Source organism: Aegilops tauschii, chromosome 4, assembly GCF_002575655.3.
Source record: "Aegilops tauschii subsp. strangulata cultivar AL8/78 chromosome 4, Aet v6.0, whole genome shotgun sequence".
NCBI lineage: Eukaryota > Viridiplantae > Streptophyta > Magnoliopsida > Poales > Poaceae > Aegilops > Aegilops tauschii.
This window is the reverse complement of record NC_053038.3, coordinates 434,253,766-434,272,114: the sequence shown is the minus strand read 5'-3', so window position 1 is coordinate 434,272,114 and position 18,349 is coordinate 434,253,766. Positions and strand designations below refer to the sequence as shown.

General features: G+C 50.0%; 2 protein-coding genes across 2 annotated transcripts in view; one reads left to right on the top strand and one right to left on the bottom strand.

Annotated features, from left to right (window-relative positions):
• Nucleotides 1–11,373: 11,373 nt before the first annotated feature.
• LOC141021355 (uncharacterized) lies at nt 11,374–17,771 on the bottom strand. The gene is made up of 4 exons (XM_073496875.1): nt 16,132–17,771; nt 15,089–15,163; nt 12,612–12,634; nt 11,374–11,613 (listed from the first exon to the last, which is right to left on the bottom strand). The coding sequence occupies exons 1-4, from the start codon at nt 16,280–16,282 to the stop codon at nt 11,545–11,547; spliced, it is 318 nt and encodes a 105-aa protein (XP_073352976.1). The 5' UTR covers nt 16,283–17,771; the 3' UTR covers nt 11,374–11,544.
• The window catches only part of LOC109777587 (protein neprosin), a 39,087-nt gene continuing 37,362 nt past the window's right edge, over nt 16,625–18,349 (top strand). Inside the window, exons 1-2 of the mRNA XM_073496874.1 lie at nt 16,625–17,294; nt 17,380–17,965. The gene's annotated coding sequence lies outside the window, so the exon portion shown is untranslated. The remainder of the gene's footprint in view (nt 17,295–17,379; nt 17,966–18,349) is intronic.

Sequence of the window (18,349 nt, the reverse complement as noted above, 5' to 3'; positions counted from 1 at the left end):
TAAAATATGACATTTATTGTGTGTGAATTGATTGTTGTTGTGTGCTTTTGTTTAGTTGAGTTTTCTTTTGCTTCTTTCTTTTTGGGCCCCGGTGTTACATTATTTTTCCCTATAAAGAGTTGCTCATCAACCAACACCGCACTCAAAGAAGCAACAAGGAGTTTAAATATTTGGAAACTCAGCTAAACAGAATGGAATTCTCTGTCGTCTGCGGTAAAATGGGAAATATCTGATCTTGAGGCTGATAATCAATTTTGCATTAGTGTGCACTCCTCACAACAGTACTGATAACTCAAGTCTACATCAGTACAAAATACTCACAGGAGTAATAGTCAGGTCAGCAGCAAGACAAGTCAGGTACAAGATCAACGGTATATTTTCAGTCAAAGGTATGGATCATATACAAAATTTTGGCTCAGCAAGGCATGATGCTTGAAATATGTTATCATCCGAAATAAAGTCAGAATGTGATATACTCAAGGAAGACAGTCAAAATTTTCCCATGCAAATAATCAACCACAAAATATTATGGGCGTGTGTATGGATTTCAGTCTGCATGTCAATATGGAGTTTTGGATATAAGAAACCCAGTATTATTCCACACGTTATCGGAACAAACTTATGATGCAAGGCTCCTCAATTTTCCTCAGCATGATATGTGAACAATTTCTGGTCCAAGATACCCGGTCTTTCTCAACAAGATACCTCGGTAAAAGCTTCTGACAGACGAAAATGAATTATTCTCAACAAGCAAACCCGAGGAGAAGCTTCTCAAGTACGAAACACAGGCGTCTCCAGCACAATACTAAGGTCAAGCTTCGTGTGTAAGCTATCAAGACTTCTTCTACACGATACCCAGGCAAAAGATTTGAGCAGAAGTTAACAAGTCCTCCTCAGCAAGCTACTTGTTCCCAGAGCAACTAAATCTCGAGGACAAGATTTCTTTAAGGGGGTAAGAGTTGTAACAGCCTGGATTTCGGCCCCTTTTTTCTTTTAATTTAATTGGTTTTTGCTCTGCTTTTCTTTTTGGAGTGGTTTTGTGGCCTTGCCACCTGGGAAGTCATCCTCATTCCCTCTCCCAAGTGGCTCATCATTCTCAAAAACCTTGCCAAGATAATGTCACTTCACTGCTTGACCAAACCCTAATTTCTTTTTCTAGGGAATATTCCTTTTTCTATTAAAGGAATAACCCTGCCTGCCCTAGGTTGTGAAGCAACCTATATTTCTATCCATCCAAAAATTCCCAAATAATTCTCATAATTCCTTTGGGTCATATATTGCTCAAATACGCCCAAACTTTCCTTCCCTAGCCCAAGAATAATTCTCCAATAATTATTCTTCATTTCTGTCCAGATTGGCATATTGTGAAGGAAGTGCCACCTATCCAGTCTTGTTTGCTCCCAAACTTGTTGGGCATTCTTTTATGTCCAAATAATTGCCTCATGCCAAAATTCAACTTTATTTGCCTAGCAAATCTTCCTCAGTGATTTTTAAAGTTTCTGTCAGACAGAAGCCACTCTGAAGGGAGTACTAGCTAGGAGCATCCAAATGAGTTGAAATTTTGCTTGCCTCTTCTTGTGCTCATATATTTACACTCCTCCAAATTTCAGCCTCATCCAATCATCTATCTGAGCACTGGACCAAATCTTTGATTCTGGCAAAAACTTCAGGTTGTGAAGCAAGTGCATTTTATATTGCTTCAAAAATCCTGATAAATTACCAGATCATGCCCCTACCTATATAACTTCTCTCCACCAAATTTGGCATCATTTCACCTAGCCAATATTTCTCCAAAATTCCTGCAAGTTTCTGGACTGAGAGAATAGCTGTGAAGGAAGTAACATTTTGGTGAAAATTGGTATGAAATTCTTACAGCATCTCTATATGTTCAAATCATCAAGCCTTACCAAATTTCAGCTCAAGTGGAATCACCATGTGAGTGCATCATCCAATTCTCATTTCTGGACCAGATTTGGCAGTTACAAAGCAACTATATTAAACCTTGGTCCAAATCTTCTCAAAGTTACCAGGATGAAAGTACTTCTTACCCTAAACTTCGCAGACAACTCCATTGCTCCCAAACTCCTTCCTATTGATCACCAGTGCTCACCAAACTCCTTCCTGCTGAGGATGATTACGAGTTAACCATAGCAGTTTTCACCAAACTACCACCGTAGTTGAGACCTCCCCTGGATGAACTTACCCTTAGACAACAAGTTCCAGTCCATCTCCCCCGCTACATGGCAGTGCACGCGGTGACCGCGTTAATAGCAAGCCTGTGCGCGCGCTTTGCTGCCGTTGGCCGCGCCCAGGATGGATTCTTGCTCGGGCCCTCCTCCTCTCATCGGCTTTGCGCGCGTGAGCGTGTCCAACAGCTAGCCTGCATCATCGCCGTCCCCCTGGACCCCTCTTCCCCTCTGGCAACATCCTCACCGACGCAAGGCGCCGCGTGCCCACGGACGAACAGTGGCGATTTGGCTCGGTTCCTCGCCGTCTTCTTCCTCCCTGCGCTCCCTTGGCCGCCTCTTCCCCGTGAGCTCTTCCTCCTGTTCCCTCTCGTCGCCTAACTCCGAGCTCATGCGCGTGCACACGCGTTTGCGGCGACGAACATGCGTTCGCAGCGACGACAGCGCGGCACACCCCTCTCCTGCCTATATAAGGCCACCCCGACCCCGTCTTGCTTCACCACTGCCTACTGCACCTCCTCTAGCCTCCCCTGACCACTTCCCCGAGCTCGAGCCGCCCTCCACGACCACCATTGCCGCCATGGACGCCGGCCATGCTCGGCTAAATTCACTCAACGCCGTCCCCCTCCTTGCCTTCCACCACCACCAGAGGTCTCCACCACCACCCCCGAGCCTCCCCAGCCCCTCCCCGCTTCACTGGAGCACCCGTGGCCGCGAGCCCGTCGATGCCCGCAGCTCCCTTCCGCCGCGACCATGGTCCCGACCTGCCTGATGCTCCCTGACGTTCGGGTGGTGGAGGGACAGGTCCGCCTCGCCGTCCTGAGCACTCCGGCGGTCCAAGCTCCGCCAGAGGTGGCCCGAGTGGCCGTAGCGAGTGTCGGCGGCCTCTCCTCTGCTCTGCGTGCGGCGTCGGGGGAGAAGAAGGTGAAGACCAGGAGGAGAGAGAAGAGGCGGCGGGCCCCGCTTGTCAGGGAGACCAAGGCCCGGTCCCGCCACCACTGACGTGGATAAGTGGAGACATACTCCTGGGGAGTACGCTTTCCCTTATCGAAAGCGTATTCCTCTCCTTCTTCGGTCCAGAATGCGCTTTCCTCTCTGGAAAGCGTATTTCTGAGAAAGGCGCGTTCTCTTTTTTCCATCTGAGGGCCTGTTTGTGATGATTTTGTTTGCAAATGGGTCCCTGGAAGAAAAACATTCCTATCTTTTTACCCATAGCTCCAAATTAGGTGATTCCAAAGCCCATTTCTTCATTTCGTCGAGCCTGTTCTGTTTGTATCATTTTCACCATGTGCTAATATTCTGAAAATGACCATTTTGCCCTTGTGCTTAACCAGCCCCCTCCAAGAATGAACGTTTTCCGGGGATTCTTTTCGCGAGCTTCTCGCACTTTCTCCCGGTGATTTCTTCCACCCCAGGCAAGCCACACCCTCCATTTGCATGATTGCAATGCAATGACATGGTTTCTTTATTTAAACTTGTTTAAAATATTGTTCTATCTACTTGTGATTTGTTCATGGCATTCTCGGAGTATTGTTTTGATCTTGCTATTGCCATGATATTGCTTGGAGTTCTAGGACTTATATTTTGATGATTATGTGGATGACATGTGCCTTTGGATTCTTAGTGGCTATTATGATTATTTTCATGATGGTATCTGGTATTATTTTGGAATATTACATTGGATATCATGTTGCCTTTGGATTATTAGTGGCTAGTGTTATTTCCATCATGATGCTAGATGATACTATGTTTTGGAATATGATGTTAGAGATGATGCTTGCATGTGGATCATAGTTGGATAGTTAGTTCTTGATATTTGAGTAGTAGTCTTATCGTTCTTGGATTCATCATGATAGTAGTTTTATGTTGTCCTCGGGGTATTTTGGTAAGACGATATTAAGCCTTGGATTATTTGTGGGATATTGCTATGACTTGGATTATAGTTTGATAGCTGATATCGGAGTATCAGTGACCATAGTTATATTTTTGGGGATAAATTCCGTCATTAAGTTGGTCAGGTGCCACCGAACCGGGCTTTCTCCAGTGCAACCACATTTGCCTTTATGGGAAGGCCCTAATGCGATGCTATTGTCGTGCCTCTCGCTGGTGCCTCCAACGAGGGAAGGTTATGGGCGCGTGCTACCCTGATCAGGTAGGCGGACATAAGCCTTGTGTGCCCGTAGTTGGATTTTGCGCGCGTGTATCCCCGTGTAGGACAGTTTATGTTTTGGCCACGACGGTGGTCGTTGTGTCTTTGGTAGACACGGGGCCACCCAGGACTAGCCCAGTGGGGAGTGAGTCGGAATGGCCGGGAGAGTGTCATGGCAGTAGATCGGTTTTGCCGGAACGCCGTTGGTCCACCCGAATGGGAGTGCAAGGCCATGGGTTCCGTGGTGTGGGTAAAGTGCGCTACCTCTGCAGAGTGTGTATTTAAATCTATCAATAGCCGCCTCCTTGGTCATGGGAATGGGTTCGTACTAGGTCACACCGTTCGATCAACACTCACACGACGGAATGACTTATAGGTGATTTATATGTTGATATTTTGAGCAGTACAAATTGGCAGGATGTTGATGATGATGTTGGAGACCAAGTGTTGGTCATGGTAGTGATCGCCGGAAAGATCACCGTTTGAGACCAAGTGTTGGTCAGGGTTGTGATCGCCGGAATGATCACCGTTTGGTTTTGATCACGAGGTGATCGAGATGGTATATTGCTTGGCCGGTTAGCCAAGAGAGATATGGTTATGGAGATCTGAGATGGTGATTTATCAGTATTGTATCAGTTTCATACCATGCTTAGTAGTTGCTTCATCATGGTAGTTGTTAATTAATTAACCTGTTAATGCTATGCTATTGTCTTGCCTTGATGTTTATGGTTGTTGTGAGCTTGCAAGTACATTCAATGTACTGACCTGGCGTGTCATGCCAGATTGCAGGTGATGCCGTGATTGCTTGATTGCTTGTCGTGGTTTCCATTCGTGCGAGATAGATCATGTCCCAGCCAGAGTCCCTGCGGAGTGGAGTTCACCACCTTCGTCGTTGTTCCGCTGCTAGAAGTATTCCGCTGCTACGAGTTGTTTCGCTGCTAGCATAGAGCAAGTGTAGTATCGCAGGCGTAGTGTCGTCGTGCTGATGTGCTTCTTTGTAACATCAGACCCTTGTATTATTATTCTTGTAATAAGAGCTGATTTGTTCTATGTCAAGCAGTGTCGTATTCCAGAGACTTCTCCTCGATCTCTGGGCTGGAATACGGGGCGTTCCGGTTTCTCTGAGCCATGGTGCCACAGCGCTTGGTATCAGAGTAGGTCTGGCTGTAGGACGCCCTAATCAGCGCGAGTGGTAGAAACCGGTAGAAGTCGGTAGTTTAAGGTCCGACTTGTTTATTGCATTTGGTTGCTGCATTTGTTTGTTGCATAGCATGCATATATGTAACACCCCAAAAATTTGACCTTGTTTTACTAATTAAAATGTTGCCAGGAAATTTAAATTTTTTATTTTTCTGGATTTCACCTTTGATTTCAGAACCACTCTTCTCTTTAATATTGTGGGTTTTTACCTCAAGTGGAAACTTTTCAAAAAATATTATTGGACTTGTATGCTCTCTCAATAAAACAATTCTTTGTCAGTAGATTTATTGGCATAATTGTTTTTCATGAGCTTTAATTCTTTTAAAATGATTTTTTATATATCTGGAGCCCCTTTTTGCACTGCAACCATTTGATAAATGCTTCTAAAATTTTCACCAAAATTTGGGGATGTCATGTGAGGTTTCCACATCACTTTTATGCAAAAATATCCTTTGGTCATTGGAGATTTTGAGCTCTACATCAATTTTTCAAATCTGGTCCAGTAGGCATTTTTGCACTACAACCTATTTAGATATTCTTCTAAAAATTCTTCCAACTGTTTGGAGATGTCAGTGGATGCTTATAATTCAACTTCATGCAAAAACCCAGTGATGCTCTATGAAAGATTTGAGTGAATCATCTTCATTTCCATTCTGGTCCAGTTTGGTGATTTGTACTGCAACCCCATTGCAGGTGATGTCGTGATTGATTGATTGCTTGTCGTGGTTTCCGTTTGTGCGAGCTAGATCGTGTCCCAACTAGATTCCTTGCGGACTGGAGTTCACCACCTTCGTCGTTGTTCCGCTGCTAGAAGTATTCCGCTGCTACGAGTTGTTTCGCTGCTAGCGTAGAGCAAGTGTAGTATCGCAGGCGTAGTGTCGCCGTGCTGATGTGCTTCTTTGTAACATCAGACCCTTGTATTATTATTCTTGTAATAAGAGCTGATTTGTTCTATGTCAAGCAGTGCCGTATTCCAGAGACTTCTCCTCGATCTCTGGGTTGGAATACGGGACATTCCGGTTTCTCTGAGCCAGGGCGCCACAAAGCGCCTTGCCGGGGACGACTGCAACGCCATGGCAAGACCCTTGCCGGGCCCCCGGCAAGACCCTTGCCGAGGGCATCAGCGGGGCCACTGGCAGGCCTGCACTAGCCAAGACCCCGCCTCCGTCCCCAAGCAGCTGCTAGCTCAACCAGCCGGGCAGGCACCTGCGTGGCGACAAGCGGCCTCTACGCCGACTCAGCAAGCACCTGCGTGGTGGCATGCAACTCTTCGTGAAGGCCCTGCCACCACGCCACCTCAGCAGCCTGCCTGCCTACATGGCGCTGCACGCATCGCTGGCCTAGGCGCGTGTCGAGGCAAGGCAGAGCAGCGACGGACGGGACGGGCCTCGTTCGCATCCTCGATAAAGCTAATGGACACCTAAGTAGCGCATTTAACGCGCTTTGTCCCGTAATGCCAGGCGATAAGCTCGCGCACTGTACACCTTTCCACCTTCTGTGTGCCACTATGGCAACCCATTTTACCTATAAAAGGAGGCCCGAGGCATACTGGAGAGGGATTCGGCTCTTTGGAACTACGCAGCCACTGTAGCTAGCTCGAGAGCTCAAGAACACTCAATAATCCACCAAAGCAGGACTAGGGTATTATGCATCTTTGCGGCCCGAACCTTGGTAAACAATCTTTGTGCCAGCTCCTGAACCTGCTCTTCTCACAACCCCGCGCCCGCCGACCGTAGAAGGGATCCCAGTGACCCCATAGGTGTCGTTCCCACTGACATCTTTGGCGCGCCAGGTAGGGGGCGCAGTTGTGAGAATCTGGTCTAGCAATTAGCCTAGTAGTTCTTCATCGCCATGGCTCCCAAAAAGAAGACGATCACGGCGATCGGCTCGTCGGGAACCGAACAGCCCGTGCCAGTGCGGCCGAGCAGCGGGCCGGTCGCAGACAGAACCCGAGCCGCGGCCCGCGAGCACCAGCATCGCTCTCGCAGTCAGAGCCTGGCGAGTGGCATCGTTCGTGCGCCAGACGACGGGCCACACACCGCCAAATCCAAAGACGGGGCTGGGCCCCCCGCAGGCGGCGCAGGGCCCCCCAGGGGTGTCGCTGTGCCACCTACGGGCGGCACAGCAACCTCAAGACGCCTACACCGGCGCCCACGGCGCGCTCTTCCCAGGGTGCATGCGACGAGCATCGTCACCACGCCGGTGACCCTGGACACCGCCGTGGGAAGAGCCCTATGCATCATTTGCGGGACGAAGGAGGCCAGCATGCCCGCCGAAGTGCTGGCGAAAATGGCACGCAGCCGCTGGGCCATGATAGAGCTCCTTCTAACGTGGTTACAAGTCGAAGCGCGCCACAGTCCACGCAGCTTTCGCCACCACCCACGCCAGCAGAAGCTTTGGCGCGCGCGTAGCTACTCCTCGACTTCCCTCCTGCCGCGGAGAAGCTCGACAAATGGAGGGCCACCATCCGGAGCCTCGTCGCCGTCGCCAACAAACATGATCCGCGACCGGCGGGGCCCTCGGGTCGGCGCTCCGTCGAGCCACCACATGCCAGCGGTGGAAGGACCGAGGGAGCTGCAGCCACAGTGCAATCCCCTCCCCCGCGCCAGTTACCGCCGGTGCCGGTCCATCATCACGACGCTTGTGATAACATTTCCATAGCGTCGTCCGACCCATGGACCCACCGCGACTAGCGCCAAGTTCTTCGAGAACGAGCCCATGAAGACGCTCAAACCACCATTGAGCGACGGTGCGATACACGCCACCAGTTGGATAAGCGGGCAGGACCCGCTATGGACCACCCAGCACCGGAGGGCTCCGGCGGCCTACCTTACGAGGTGGGTTGCCCAGCCTTTACCCATGAGCTGCGGCAGTTCCAGTGGCCGTCCCACCGCACGTTCAACCCCGACGTCGGCGAGAAGTACAACGGCAAGACCCATCCGTCAGAGTTCCTCGGCATCTACACCATCGCGAGGAAAGCTGCTGGACCTCGCGACGACAAGGTGCTTGCCAATTACTTCCCGTTGGCACTGAAGCCCAACGTCATGTCTTGGTTGATGCACTTGCCGGCGGATTCCATTTCTTCTTGGTCGGATCTGTGCCATGAGTTCGTTGGTGCCTTCACTGGAGGCCACCAAGCTCATGGCCAGGCTAGTGATTTGCATATCATTCCCCAGAAGGAAGGAGAAACCCTGCGCAAGTACATACAGAGGTTCATCTAGGTGCAGTACAACAACCCCGATGTTCATCCCGCCGCCGTGATTAGCGTGTTCCATCTGAACATGCGCAATCGCAAGATGCGTGAAGAGCTGGTGATGAACAAGGTTAAGGATGTGCCCGAACTTTATGTTCTGGCCGATAGGTGCGCCCGGGCTAAAGAGGGAAGGAAGTACCCCGGCGACGACGCCGGCGCGGAAACCGACTCTACTGATGAAGATACCGCCGCCCCGACGAAGAAGGGCCGGCGTCGCAATAGGAAATGCAAGGGCAAGGCCGTGCTTGCCGTCGAGGGATCCGACAACACCGGCGCTGCCAAGAAGGTCAAGGCAGACGACCCCGGTAAGGAGATTGCCGGGTGCACTGCCTGCCGGGCCTTGGCAGCTGCCGACAAGCCTGGAGGCTCCGACAAGAAGTATTGCAAGATCCACCGCACCAAGGGCCACGACCTCCAGAACTGCCGACAGGTCGAGCTGCTTGCCGAAAAGCAAAAGGCCGAGTATGAGAGGCGGGACAAGGAGAAGGGTCACGATGGTGCCGAAGGATTCGGCAAGAAGTGTGGCGGCCAGGGAGGCCGCCGCGGCAAGGATAACTACCAAGAGAGGTCCGCTCGGGGCCGTGACAAGAAGCAAGAAGACGATGATCATGACGAGGACGACGAGTCCGGCGAGCAAGAGTTTCAGAAGGCTACGGAGCCCATGTGCGTCGATCGTGGCACCTCGCTGCAGACTTCTCACCGCCAGCTCAAGCAGTGGGTGCGTGAGATCACAGCAGCGGAGCCATCATTCGACGCTCCGAAGCCAATGAACTGGTCCAGCACGCCCATCATCTTTGACGTCGAGGACCACCCTGATCGCACCATTGCGGTCGGGTGTTTGCCGTTGTTGGTCTCACCAACGATACGCAACCTCAAGGTGAACAAGATGCTGGTTGACGGCGGGGCCGGTCTGAACTTAATCTCACCCGTTGTGATCAAGAGGCTGCAAATTCCCGACGGAGACCTCGAGGAGACGGGCATGTTTCAAGGGGTCAACCCGGGAAGGAGCCAGCCGAAGGGGAAGGTCACGTTGCCTGTGATGTTTGGAGGCGAGCTGAACTACGGGACGGAGAGGATTGTCTTTGATGTAGCCGAGATCCCCTTGCCCTACAATGGGATCCTCGGCCGCCCGCACTAGCCAAGTTCATGGCGGCGTCGCATTACGCCTACAACACACTGAAGATGCCCGGGCCGATGACCATCATCACCGTCCCCTGCGACAAGAAGGATGCACTGATCTGCGCCGACCTACTCTACCAGGAAGCAGTTGCAGCAGCTGCCGCCAAGGCACTTGCTCCTGCCGCTGAAGCCCCAGGAGGGAAGAAGAAGACCGGCAAGACCTCTCGCACCCACTCCGGCAAGCGCACCTCTTCGGAGTGTTGTGCTACCATCGAGGACGTGCCAGAGAGCTCCACCGGCAAGAGCAAGAAATCCATAGCTGCGCCACCAGAGACCAAGAAGGTGTCCATCAAGGAGGATGGCACGGGAGGGGCTTTCACCATAAGCTCCACCCTCGACAGCAAATAGGAAAGCGCGCACGTCACTTTCCTGCGGGCGAATGTCGATGTGTTTGCATGGCAAGCGTTTGACATCCCCAGCATTCCCAGGGAAGTGATTGAGCACCATCTTCCTGTCTGCCCCCATGCGCGACCCGTCAAGCAGAAGGTCAGGAAGCAAGCTTTGGAACGGCAGGAGTTCATCACAGAGGAGATCAGGAAGTTGGAAGCAGCCGGCTTGGTGAGGGGAGTGCTCCATCCGACGTGGTTGGCCAATCCGGTGGTGGTGCGCAAGGCAAACGGAAAGTGGAGGCTGTGTATTGACTACACAGACATCAACAAGGCTTGTCCTAAGGACCCCTTCCCGTTGCCGAGCATCGACCAGATTGTTGACTCCACGGTCGGGTGTGATCTGTTATCATTCCTCGACGCCTACCACTACAGGAATCAGCTACTTTGCCTTGTCCTAAGGACCCCTTCCCGTTGCCGAGCATCGACCAGATTGTTGACTCCACGACCGGGTGTGATCTGTTATCATTCCTCGACGCCTACCACTACAGGAATCAGCTACTTTGCCATCTGCCGCGGACGGCAAAAGGCTCCGGCAAAGTAGGCTACGGTAAAGAGCTTCTTTGCCGTCTGCTTTCTGAAGCGGACGGCAAAGGGGCCTTTGCCATCAGCGGTGGACGGCAAAGAAAGCCGACGGCCGACGGCAATAAATGTGTTGTTAGTCCATTAGGCGGCTAACGGCAGCCTTTGCCGTCCGCCGCTGACAGCAAAGAGCATCCGGCCTTTGCCGTCCGCCGAATGACGTCAGCTGGACGTCACTGCGGGACAAGTCTTTGCTGTCTACCACTGTAGGCAAAGCCTTTGGCGTCCGCCGCTGTAGGCAAACTGACCAAATGGGTCAGCTCCCAGGGAGCACAGGTGGCCGCCGCGTGGCTTCTTTGCCGTCCACGGCGGACGGCAAAGGCGCCTTTGCCATCAGCGGCTGACGGCAAAGGTGCCTCTTTTTTCTGTTTTTTTTAAATGCAGCAATTTTCACAGCAAATATATGACATATATATATATATATATTTCACAGGGCTATTTAACAGCAAACATATGACATATACAGCACATAAATTTCATCGTGCATACATATATAGGTCCATCCATTCATACATAGCAAGTTGCACATACACATTATTCCATCCATACATATTACAATGCAAAGTTCCATCAACATAGCAAGTTCCATCATAGCAAGCTAGAAGAATACTAGAGGAGAATGAAAGAAAAAACAAGCACTCCATCATAGCAAGCTAGCTTCCGTGAAGTGAATGAAAACTGCAAAAAGGCAAATAAGAAAGTTCGAAAAAGGTCACTAGAAGAAGAAGTATATGCCATTTATGAGCTAACTTAGGTGAAATGGATCATTTATGAGCTAACTTAGTTGAAATGGATCGTTTATGAGCTAACCTAGGTGAAATAGATCGTTTATGAGCTAACTTAGGTATAATGCATCATTTTAGAGCTAACCTAGGTAAGATAGGTCATTTTGGAGCTAACCTAGGTGAAATGGATCATTTTTTAGCTAAGTTAGGTGAAATGGATCGTTTATGAGCTAACCTAGGTGAAATAGATCGTTTATGAGCTAACTTTGGTAAAATGCATCATTTTAGAGCTAACCTAGGTGTGATGGGTCATTTTGGAGCTAAACTAGGTAAAATGGATCGTTTGTGAGCTAACCTAGGTGAAATGGATCATTTATGAGCTAATCTAGGTAAAATGGGTCATTTTAGAGCTAACTTGGGTAAAATGCATCATTTTAGAGCTAACCTAGGTAAGATGGGTCATTTTGGAGCTAACCTAGGTAAAATGGGTCATTTTAGAGCTAACATAGGTAAAATGGATCATTTTGGAGTTAGTCTAGGTAAAATGGGTCATTAGAGCTAACTTGGGTAAAATGGATCATTTATGAGCTAACTAAGGTATAACGGGTCATTTTAGAGCTAACTTAGGTAAAATGGATTGTTTATGAGCTAACTAAGCTAATTATGCCATTTTTGACATAAGTAAGCCAAGTACATGTCATTATTGAGCAAACCTAGTTAACTAAGCATACTAGAGCTAACTTAGGTCATTTTGGAGGAAACAAAGCTAAGTATAGATCGTTTTAGAGCTAACTTAGGTAAAATGGATGGTTTTGGAGGTCAGTAAGCTTATTAAGTCATTTTGGAGGAAAAGAAGCTAACTCTAGGTCATTGTGGTAAACATATTGGAGGAAATAAGGCTAAGTCTAGGTCTTTATGCATTTGTTAAGCAAAACAGTAGAAGAAACTTACCAGCGCCCACCATCTTTCAACACCTGCCATGACAAAGAGTAAACGAAATTAGTACAACATAAAAAAATACCGACATGAATAATAATATGTATATCACTTAAGTGTTTCATCATCAAGTACAACCTAAAAAAATATATACCTGACACTACTAATAATCTCGATCACTATCATCAATAAATGCATAATCATCATCATCACTATAATCAATGACGGGCTCATAGGGTTCAGTGGCATCGACATGTGGAAGGCCACCTTTACGTAATCGGTCAAGCATTGACAGGTCATCCGCAGCAGTAACCTCTTCTTGTTCCGGCTCTTCTTGTTCCTCCTCGGAGTCCAGGCGTGCTTAGAATTATACCCCTTGAAGTACCCTGGACGCTCTGGATCTGGCTCGAGAGCGTTTAACTGATCCAGGGTCTGTTGGCCTGTCAACGCAGGTGGTGCAGAGTTTTTGACAACTCTACCTCTGATGAAGTTCTTCTTGTCTTTCCTGAACTTATGGCGAGGATCCAGGAACTGTCTATGCATGTCGAAGCAAGAAAACTTGTGACCGGCCTGAAGCCAACGAAACTCAAGAGCTCCCTTGCATGTGGGGCACGGGAACCTTCCATGCACACACCAGCCAACGAATAGCGCATACGCCAGCAAGTCATGCGTCGAGTACATGTACCAGACACGCATTATGAAGTTCTGTTTGCTATAGGCGTCGTATGTCTTGAACCCATTATCCCAGGCTTCTTGCAATTCGTCCTTAAGCGGCTGCATGTACACATTCATATTTTTCCCCGGATAGTTGGGCCCTGGAATTATCAACGCCAGGAAAATGTTCTTTCTTTGCATAATCTGTCCGGGGGGAGATTGAGTGGAAAGACAAATATGGGCCAATAACTGTATTGGGCTGCCGTCATACCAAACGCACTGAACCCATCCGTGCTGATGCCGACTCGAGGATGCCTCGGATCTGCCGCTTTGTCAACATGTAATTCATCAAACTTTTTCCACGCAACACCATCCGATGTGTGTACCATCATCAGATTCCCATCTGCATCTAGTTCGGTTCTTTTGCATGTTTTGTGCCATGTCATCTGTCTGGCCGTCTCTTCGACCATGAAAAGACGTTGAAGTCTTGGTACGATTAGCATATACCGAAGAACACTAACGGGGATTTTGGTCTGTGTCTTCTCACCCATACCGTTTTCTACCACAACATACCTGGAAGACTTGCAAATGGGACAATAGTTCAAGTCCGCATAGTCAAGCCTAAATAAGGCACATCCTTTCTCACAGGCATGTATCTTCTCATAGGGCATCTTCAGTGCACGGAAGATTTTGTCCGACTGGTACAGGTTTGCAGGCATTACATGGCCTTTGGGTAGAAAGCGTCCAAATACTGTCATTATTGCGTTGTAGCATTCTCTGCCCAAGTTGAACTGAGCCTTCAGAGCCATTACTTGTGAGACGGCATCCAACTGACAAAGCTCAGTGTGCTCGTGGAGCGGACGTTTTGAAGACTCCAACATTTCATTGAAGGCCTTTGCAGATTCCTCCATCTCCTCATCCGAATCCCGAGCATCATCATAGTCTTGCACCATGTTTTCCATCCCGGTACCATGCTCGTCGGTGCGACGACGATCCACCTCAGCTCTGTCACGTTGGGCAGACTCACCATGATATGTCCACACCGTATAATCGGGCGTAAAACCACTCTTCTGCAGGTGTTTGCCCATTTCATCCTCTGTCCTCTTTTCCCAATTGCCGCACCGGAAACAGGGGCACCAGGTTTTCCTCTGGCCATTTGCAAATGCGGCTTGCACAAACCCCTTGGTTTTTGTGAACCATTCAGCGCTCCATTTGTTTTGACCAGTGTGACCGGTATACATCCACGCACGATCACTCATCTTGACTTTCAGAGCTACTGGACACACAACAAATATATATATAATTCACCATGTATATATTCATCAGTTGATCTACTTTGTCAATTTTATTACGTCCATGCAACCTACACTCTAATAGGTAATGATAGGTCCTAATCCCACCCGAGTATGTGTAGATTGGGTTCATTTTCCCATGCTATGCTCCGGATCCGACGCAAAATTTCGGCAGCACCTCCCCGCTGTTCTCCTGATACACGTCTCTGCAATAAACAGAGAGGATGTGTACCCGGAGAACAACAGGGGAGGCACTGACAAAATTTATGCGTCGGATCCGGAGCAAAGCATATGGGAAAACTAACCCAATCTACACATACTTGGGCTGTCCATGGATAGCGTTGGACAATTCGAAAGAATCAAGGTTATAAATATGCAAATGCATACGTATTTATAACTATAACGCTTTCGAACGGGAGACACATATTGGTTACGCATACTGATGATTCAAGACACATATATAGCTAGCTCTCAAGTTTCATCGGCACGAACACCGGAACAGAGCAAATAATTAATGGTGGAGGAGGACATGTCATTTGTGCTCACCCACGAACGAAGGGGCAGAGCTTGTCAAACGCACGGCGAGGTCGCCGAACACCAAACCTCGCAGCGATGAAACAACTGCACATTTAAACCTACCCGATCAACACAATTATATATGATGTTTTTCATAACAAAATCGAAAAATATATGACCTAACTCATAATTCACAAATATATGACCCCGGCGGCCTCTGGGCGGCCAAAGAGCACCTTTTCGGGAGGTGTCGGGGGTCGGGGTGTCGTGTCGGTGTCGGGGTGCCGTGTCGGGGTTGGGGTGCTGTTTTGGGGTCAGGGTGACGTGTCGGGGTCGGGGTGTCGGGGTCTGGTGTCGGGGTCGGGGTGTCGGGGTCAGGGGGTCAGGGGGTCGGGTGTCGTGTCGGGGTCGGGGTATCGGGGTGTGGTGTCGGTGTCGGGGTGTCGGGGTCAGGGGGTCGGGGTGTCGGGGTGTCGTGTTGGTGTCGGGGTGTCGGGGTGTGGTGTCGGGGTCTGGGTGTCGGGGTATGGTGTCGGGGTCGGGGTGTCAGCGTGTGGTGTTGGGGTCGGGGTGTCGGGGTTAGGGGGTCAGGGGTCGGGGTGTCGGGGTGTGGTGTCGGGGTCAGGGGTCGGGGTGTTTCCTTCTATCCTTCTTCTTCTTTCTTTCTCTTCTTCTTCTTCTTCTTCTTCTTTCCTTTCTTCTTCTTCTTCTTTCATCTTTTTTCTACTTCTTTTCGTTTCTTCTTTTCTTGTTCTTCTACTTCTTCTACTTCTTTTCTTCTTCTTCTTTTTTCATCTTTTTCTACTTCTTTTCTTTTCTTCCTTTCTTCTTCTTCTACTTCTTTTCTTCTTCTTCTTTTTTCATCTTTTTTCTACTTCTTTTCTTTTCTTCTTTTCTTCTTCTTCTACTTCTTCTACTTCTTTTCTTCTTCTTCTTCTTTTCTTCTACATATTCTTTTTTCTTCTACTTCTTTTCTTCTAACACTAACACTATATAACACATATCTAGCACTAAATCTATCACTAACAATTAAACAGCAAAAAAATGAAAAAACAGAAGAAGAAAAAACTCACCGGAGCAATGGGGCGGTCGGGGCAGTGGGGCGGGTGGGCCGGCGACGTGGTGGCGCGCCGGGTGTAACGCCCCGAGACCGACGCTCCAGACGGCTTCCATATTTTTTTCGTTATCATTGTGTGTATTTATTTGTTTGTTGCATTTCATCATGTCATCATGAGCATTGCATTCTCATGTTTTTCATAAAACTTGCATCCGTTCATAGTGCCGCTTCTCCTTCATCTCGATGTCCTTTCTCAGATCGACCGGGTTTTGCTTCCCTCTTGTATGGCCGCATAACCTCTCCGCGCAACCCACACTCTTCGCTGCCTTGTCCAAAAACTTCCCCGAACCGCATGGTCATGACCAGTGGGTCCGGAACAATCCCGAGTTCTCCTAAACATCATCCGTTCTTTGTTTAGACCACCCGAAGCCGTCCGATAAAAATCTAGGGGCTAATCCCCTCTCATATTAGCCACCTACTATATATAGTGGGCAGCCCCTAACCAAATCAGACCAAACCCTAAATTTTAGGGAGATGTCCCATCCATCAATCCCCATGCCGCCCACACCTTCTCCACCTTCCTCGTTTTCCCCATCAAGCATACCACCAGCCAGATCCATCCATCCCGCAGCCACCGCGCGTGTCTGCAGTTCGTCTGCCCGAGACCTCGAGCAGGAGCGCTCGGCTCCGTCTCCTCCGCCCGCTGGTCGCACCTCACCTCCTCCCGTGCGCCTCCATCTTGCGCAGCCAGCCGTGCCTCCCCGCCGGCGATGAGCAGCAGCACCCGAGCCCCTGTGTCATGCTCCTCCTCGCCTCGCCGTCGGAAGACCAGCGCCGTCGCCATGGTCTTCATCGCCGCGACGCCCAGCTCGCCTCCGCCCTGTTCCTGGACGGACCCGCCCTCCGGCCTCGCCTTCTGTCGCTGAAGACCCGCGCTGGGGTCTGCTTCGCTACGCCGCCTCGCAGGCCCTCTACTCTCCTGCGCCTTGTCCACTCGCCGACCTCGCCGCCCGTGGGCCTCCCTGCCCGACGCCATGGATGGCCGCCGCCCCGCTGCTCCGAGACCCAAGTCCCGTCGATCTGTAGCCCGAGCTCGCGCCTGTCCTCGCCGGAGTCCGTCTCCTCGTCATCGCCTTGCTCCGCCCTCGCCGTCGTCCCGCCGGTGAGCAGCACCAGCAGGTAGTCCTCACCACCCCTGCTCCCTTCCCCTTTCTCTTTCCTTCGGTGAAACTCTCAGCTCTCCCTCTCCGTCTCTGTGAACCAGGAACGCAGCACCGAATCCTCCCCATGGCGCCGTCGCACGGGTCTAGGCGTTCCCTGCCTCTCTGCGTCGCCGGAGTCGCCAAGTTCCTGGTGCCGTCGCTGCTCCTTGCGTCAGCCCCGCCATGGACAGCCATGGGAGCTCCTCCAAGCCCCAGATCAGGCCGACCTCGCCTTGCCTGCACCTCGCCATCGGTTCCCTCGACGCCTCTTGCTCGGATCCAGCCGTCCCCGCCGCCGCCGCCGGCGATGCCTCTGCTTCAGCTGCAGCGACGCATCCTCCCAGCCCCCTGCATCGAACGAGGAGACAAACGCCCGCGTTGACCTCTCCCCTCGCCAAGCCGCCGAGCCGCCCGAGCACCTCCTCCAGTTCGTCGCCTCGGTCGCCGCCTTGCCAAGCTCTGCTCGCTGCCGGCCATCGCAGGAGACGCCAGGGCCAAGTCCCGCTCCCTGCGTCCTCTACATCGCAACCGCGGCGAGGGCTCTGCTTCTTCTGCGTTGACCACGTCGCCCTTCACCCGCATCAGCCCAGCAGTGCCAAGGTCGTGGTAGGCCTGCGGGGCCTCTCCACCGACTGGGCCTGGCCCATGGTTAGCGCCCCAGTCCGCCCAGATTTCAGCCCGATGTGTTTTTTTTTCCAGATTTGTGATTTTAGCTATTATCCCAGGAACGTCTGTTTTACAGAAAACCCCTTGAGTTCATGCATATAATAACTAATTAATCATGCATCAGATTTAATTAATCTATATATGAAAAATGCTTAGAATTTTATCTAGTTTCATAATATGCTACTTGCATCCATGTTTAAAATACTTAAAATGATGTTTGTTTAATTTTGCTCGAATGCCATGTTAAAATGATTTATTCCATAACTAATTAACCGTAACTCGGAATTTAATAAACTTTATATGTAAATGGGGTAGAAAAATGCATAGATTAACATGGTGCACTTTATTTTGCTGTTTAACAACATT

What these genes read in the sequence shown, in the direction of transcription:
- LOC141021355 (XM_073496875.1), bottom strand. Translation starts at nt 16,282, where the DNA reads ATGATGAAATGCAACAAACAAATAAATACACACAATGATAACGAAAAA. An exon ending in CCGACCGCCCCATTGCTCCG is followed by an intron (nt 15,164 to 16,131) that starts GTGAGTTTTTTC and finishes TTAAATGTGCAG; the next exon opens with TTGTTTCATCGCTGCGAGGT. An exon ending in CTCTGCCCCTTCGTTCGTGG is followed by an intron (nt 12,635 to 15,088) that starts GTGAGCACAAAT and finishes TTGTCATGGCAG; the next exon opens with GTGTTGAAAGATGGTGGGCG.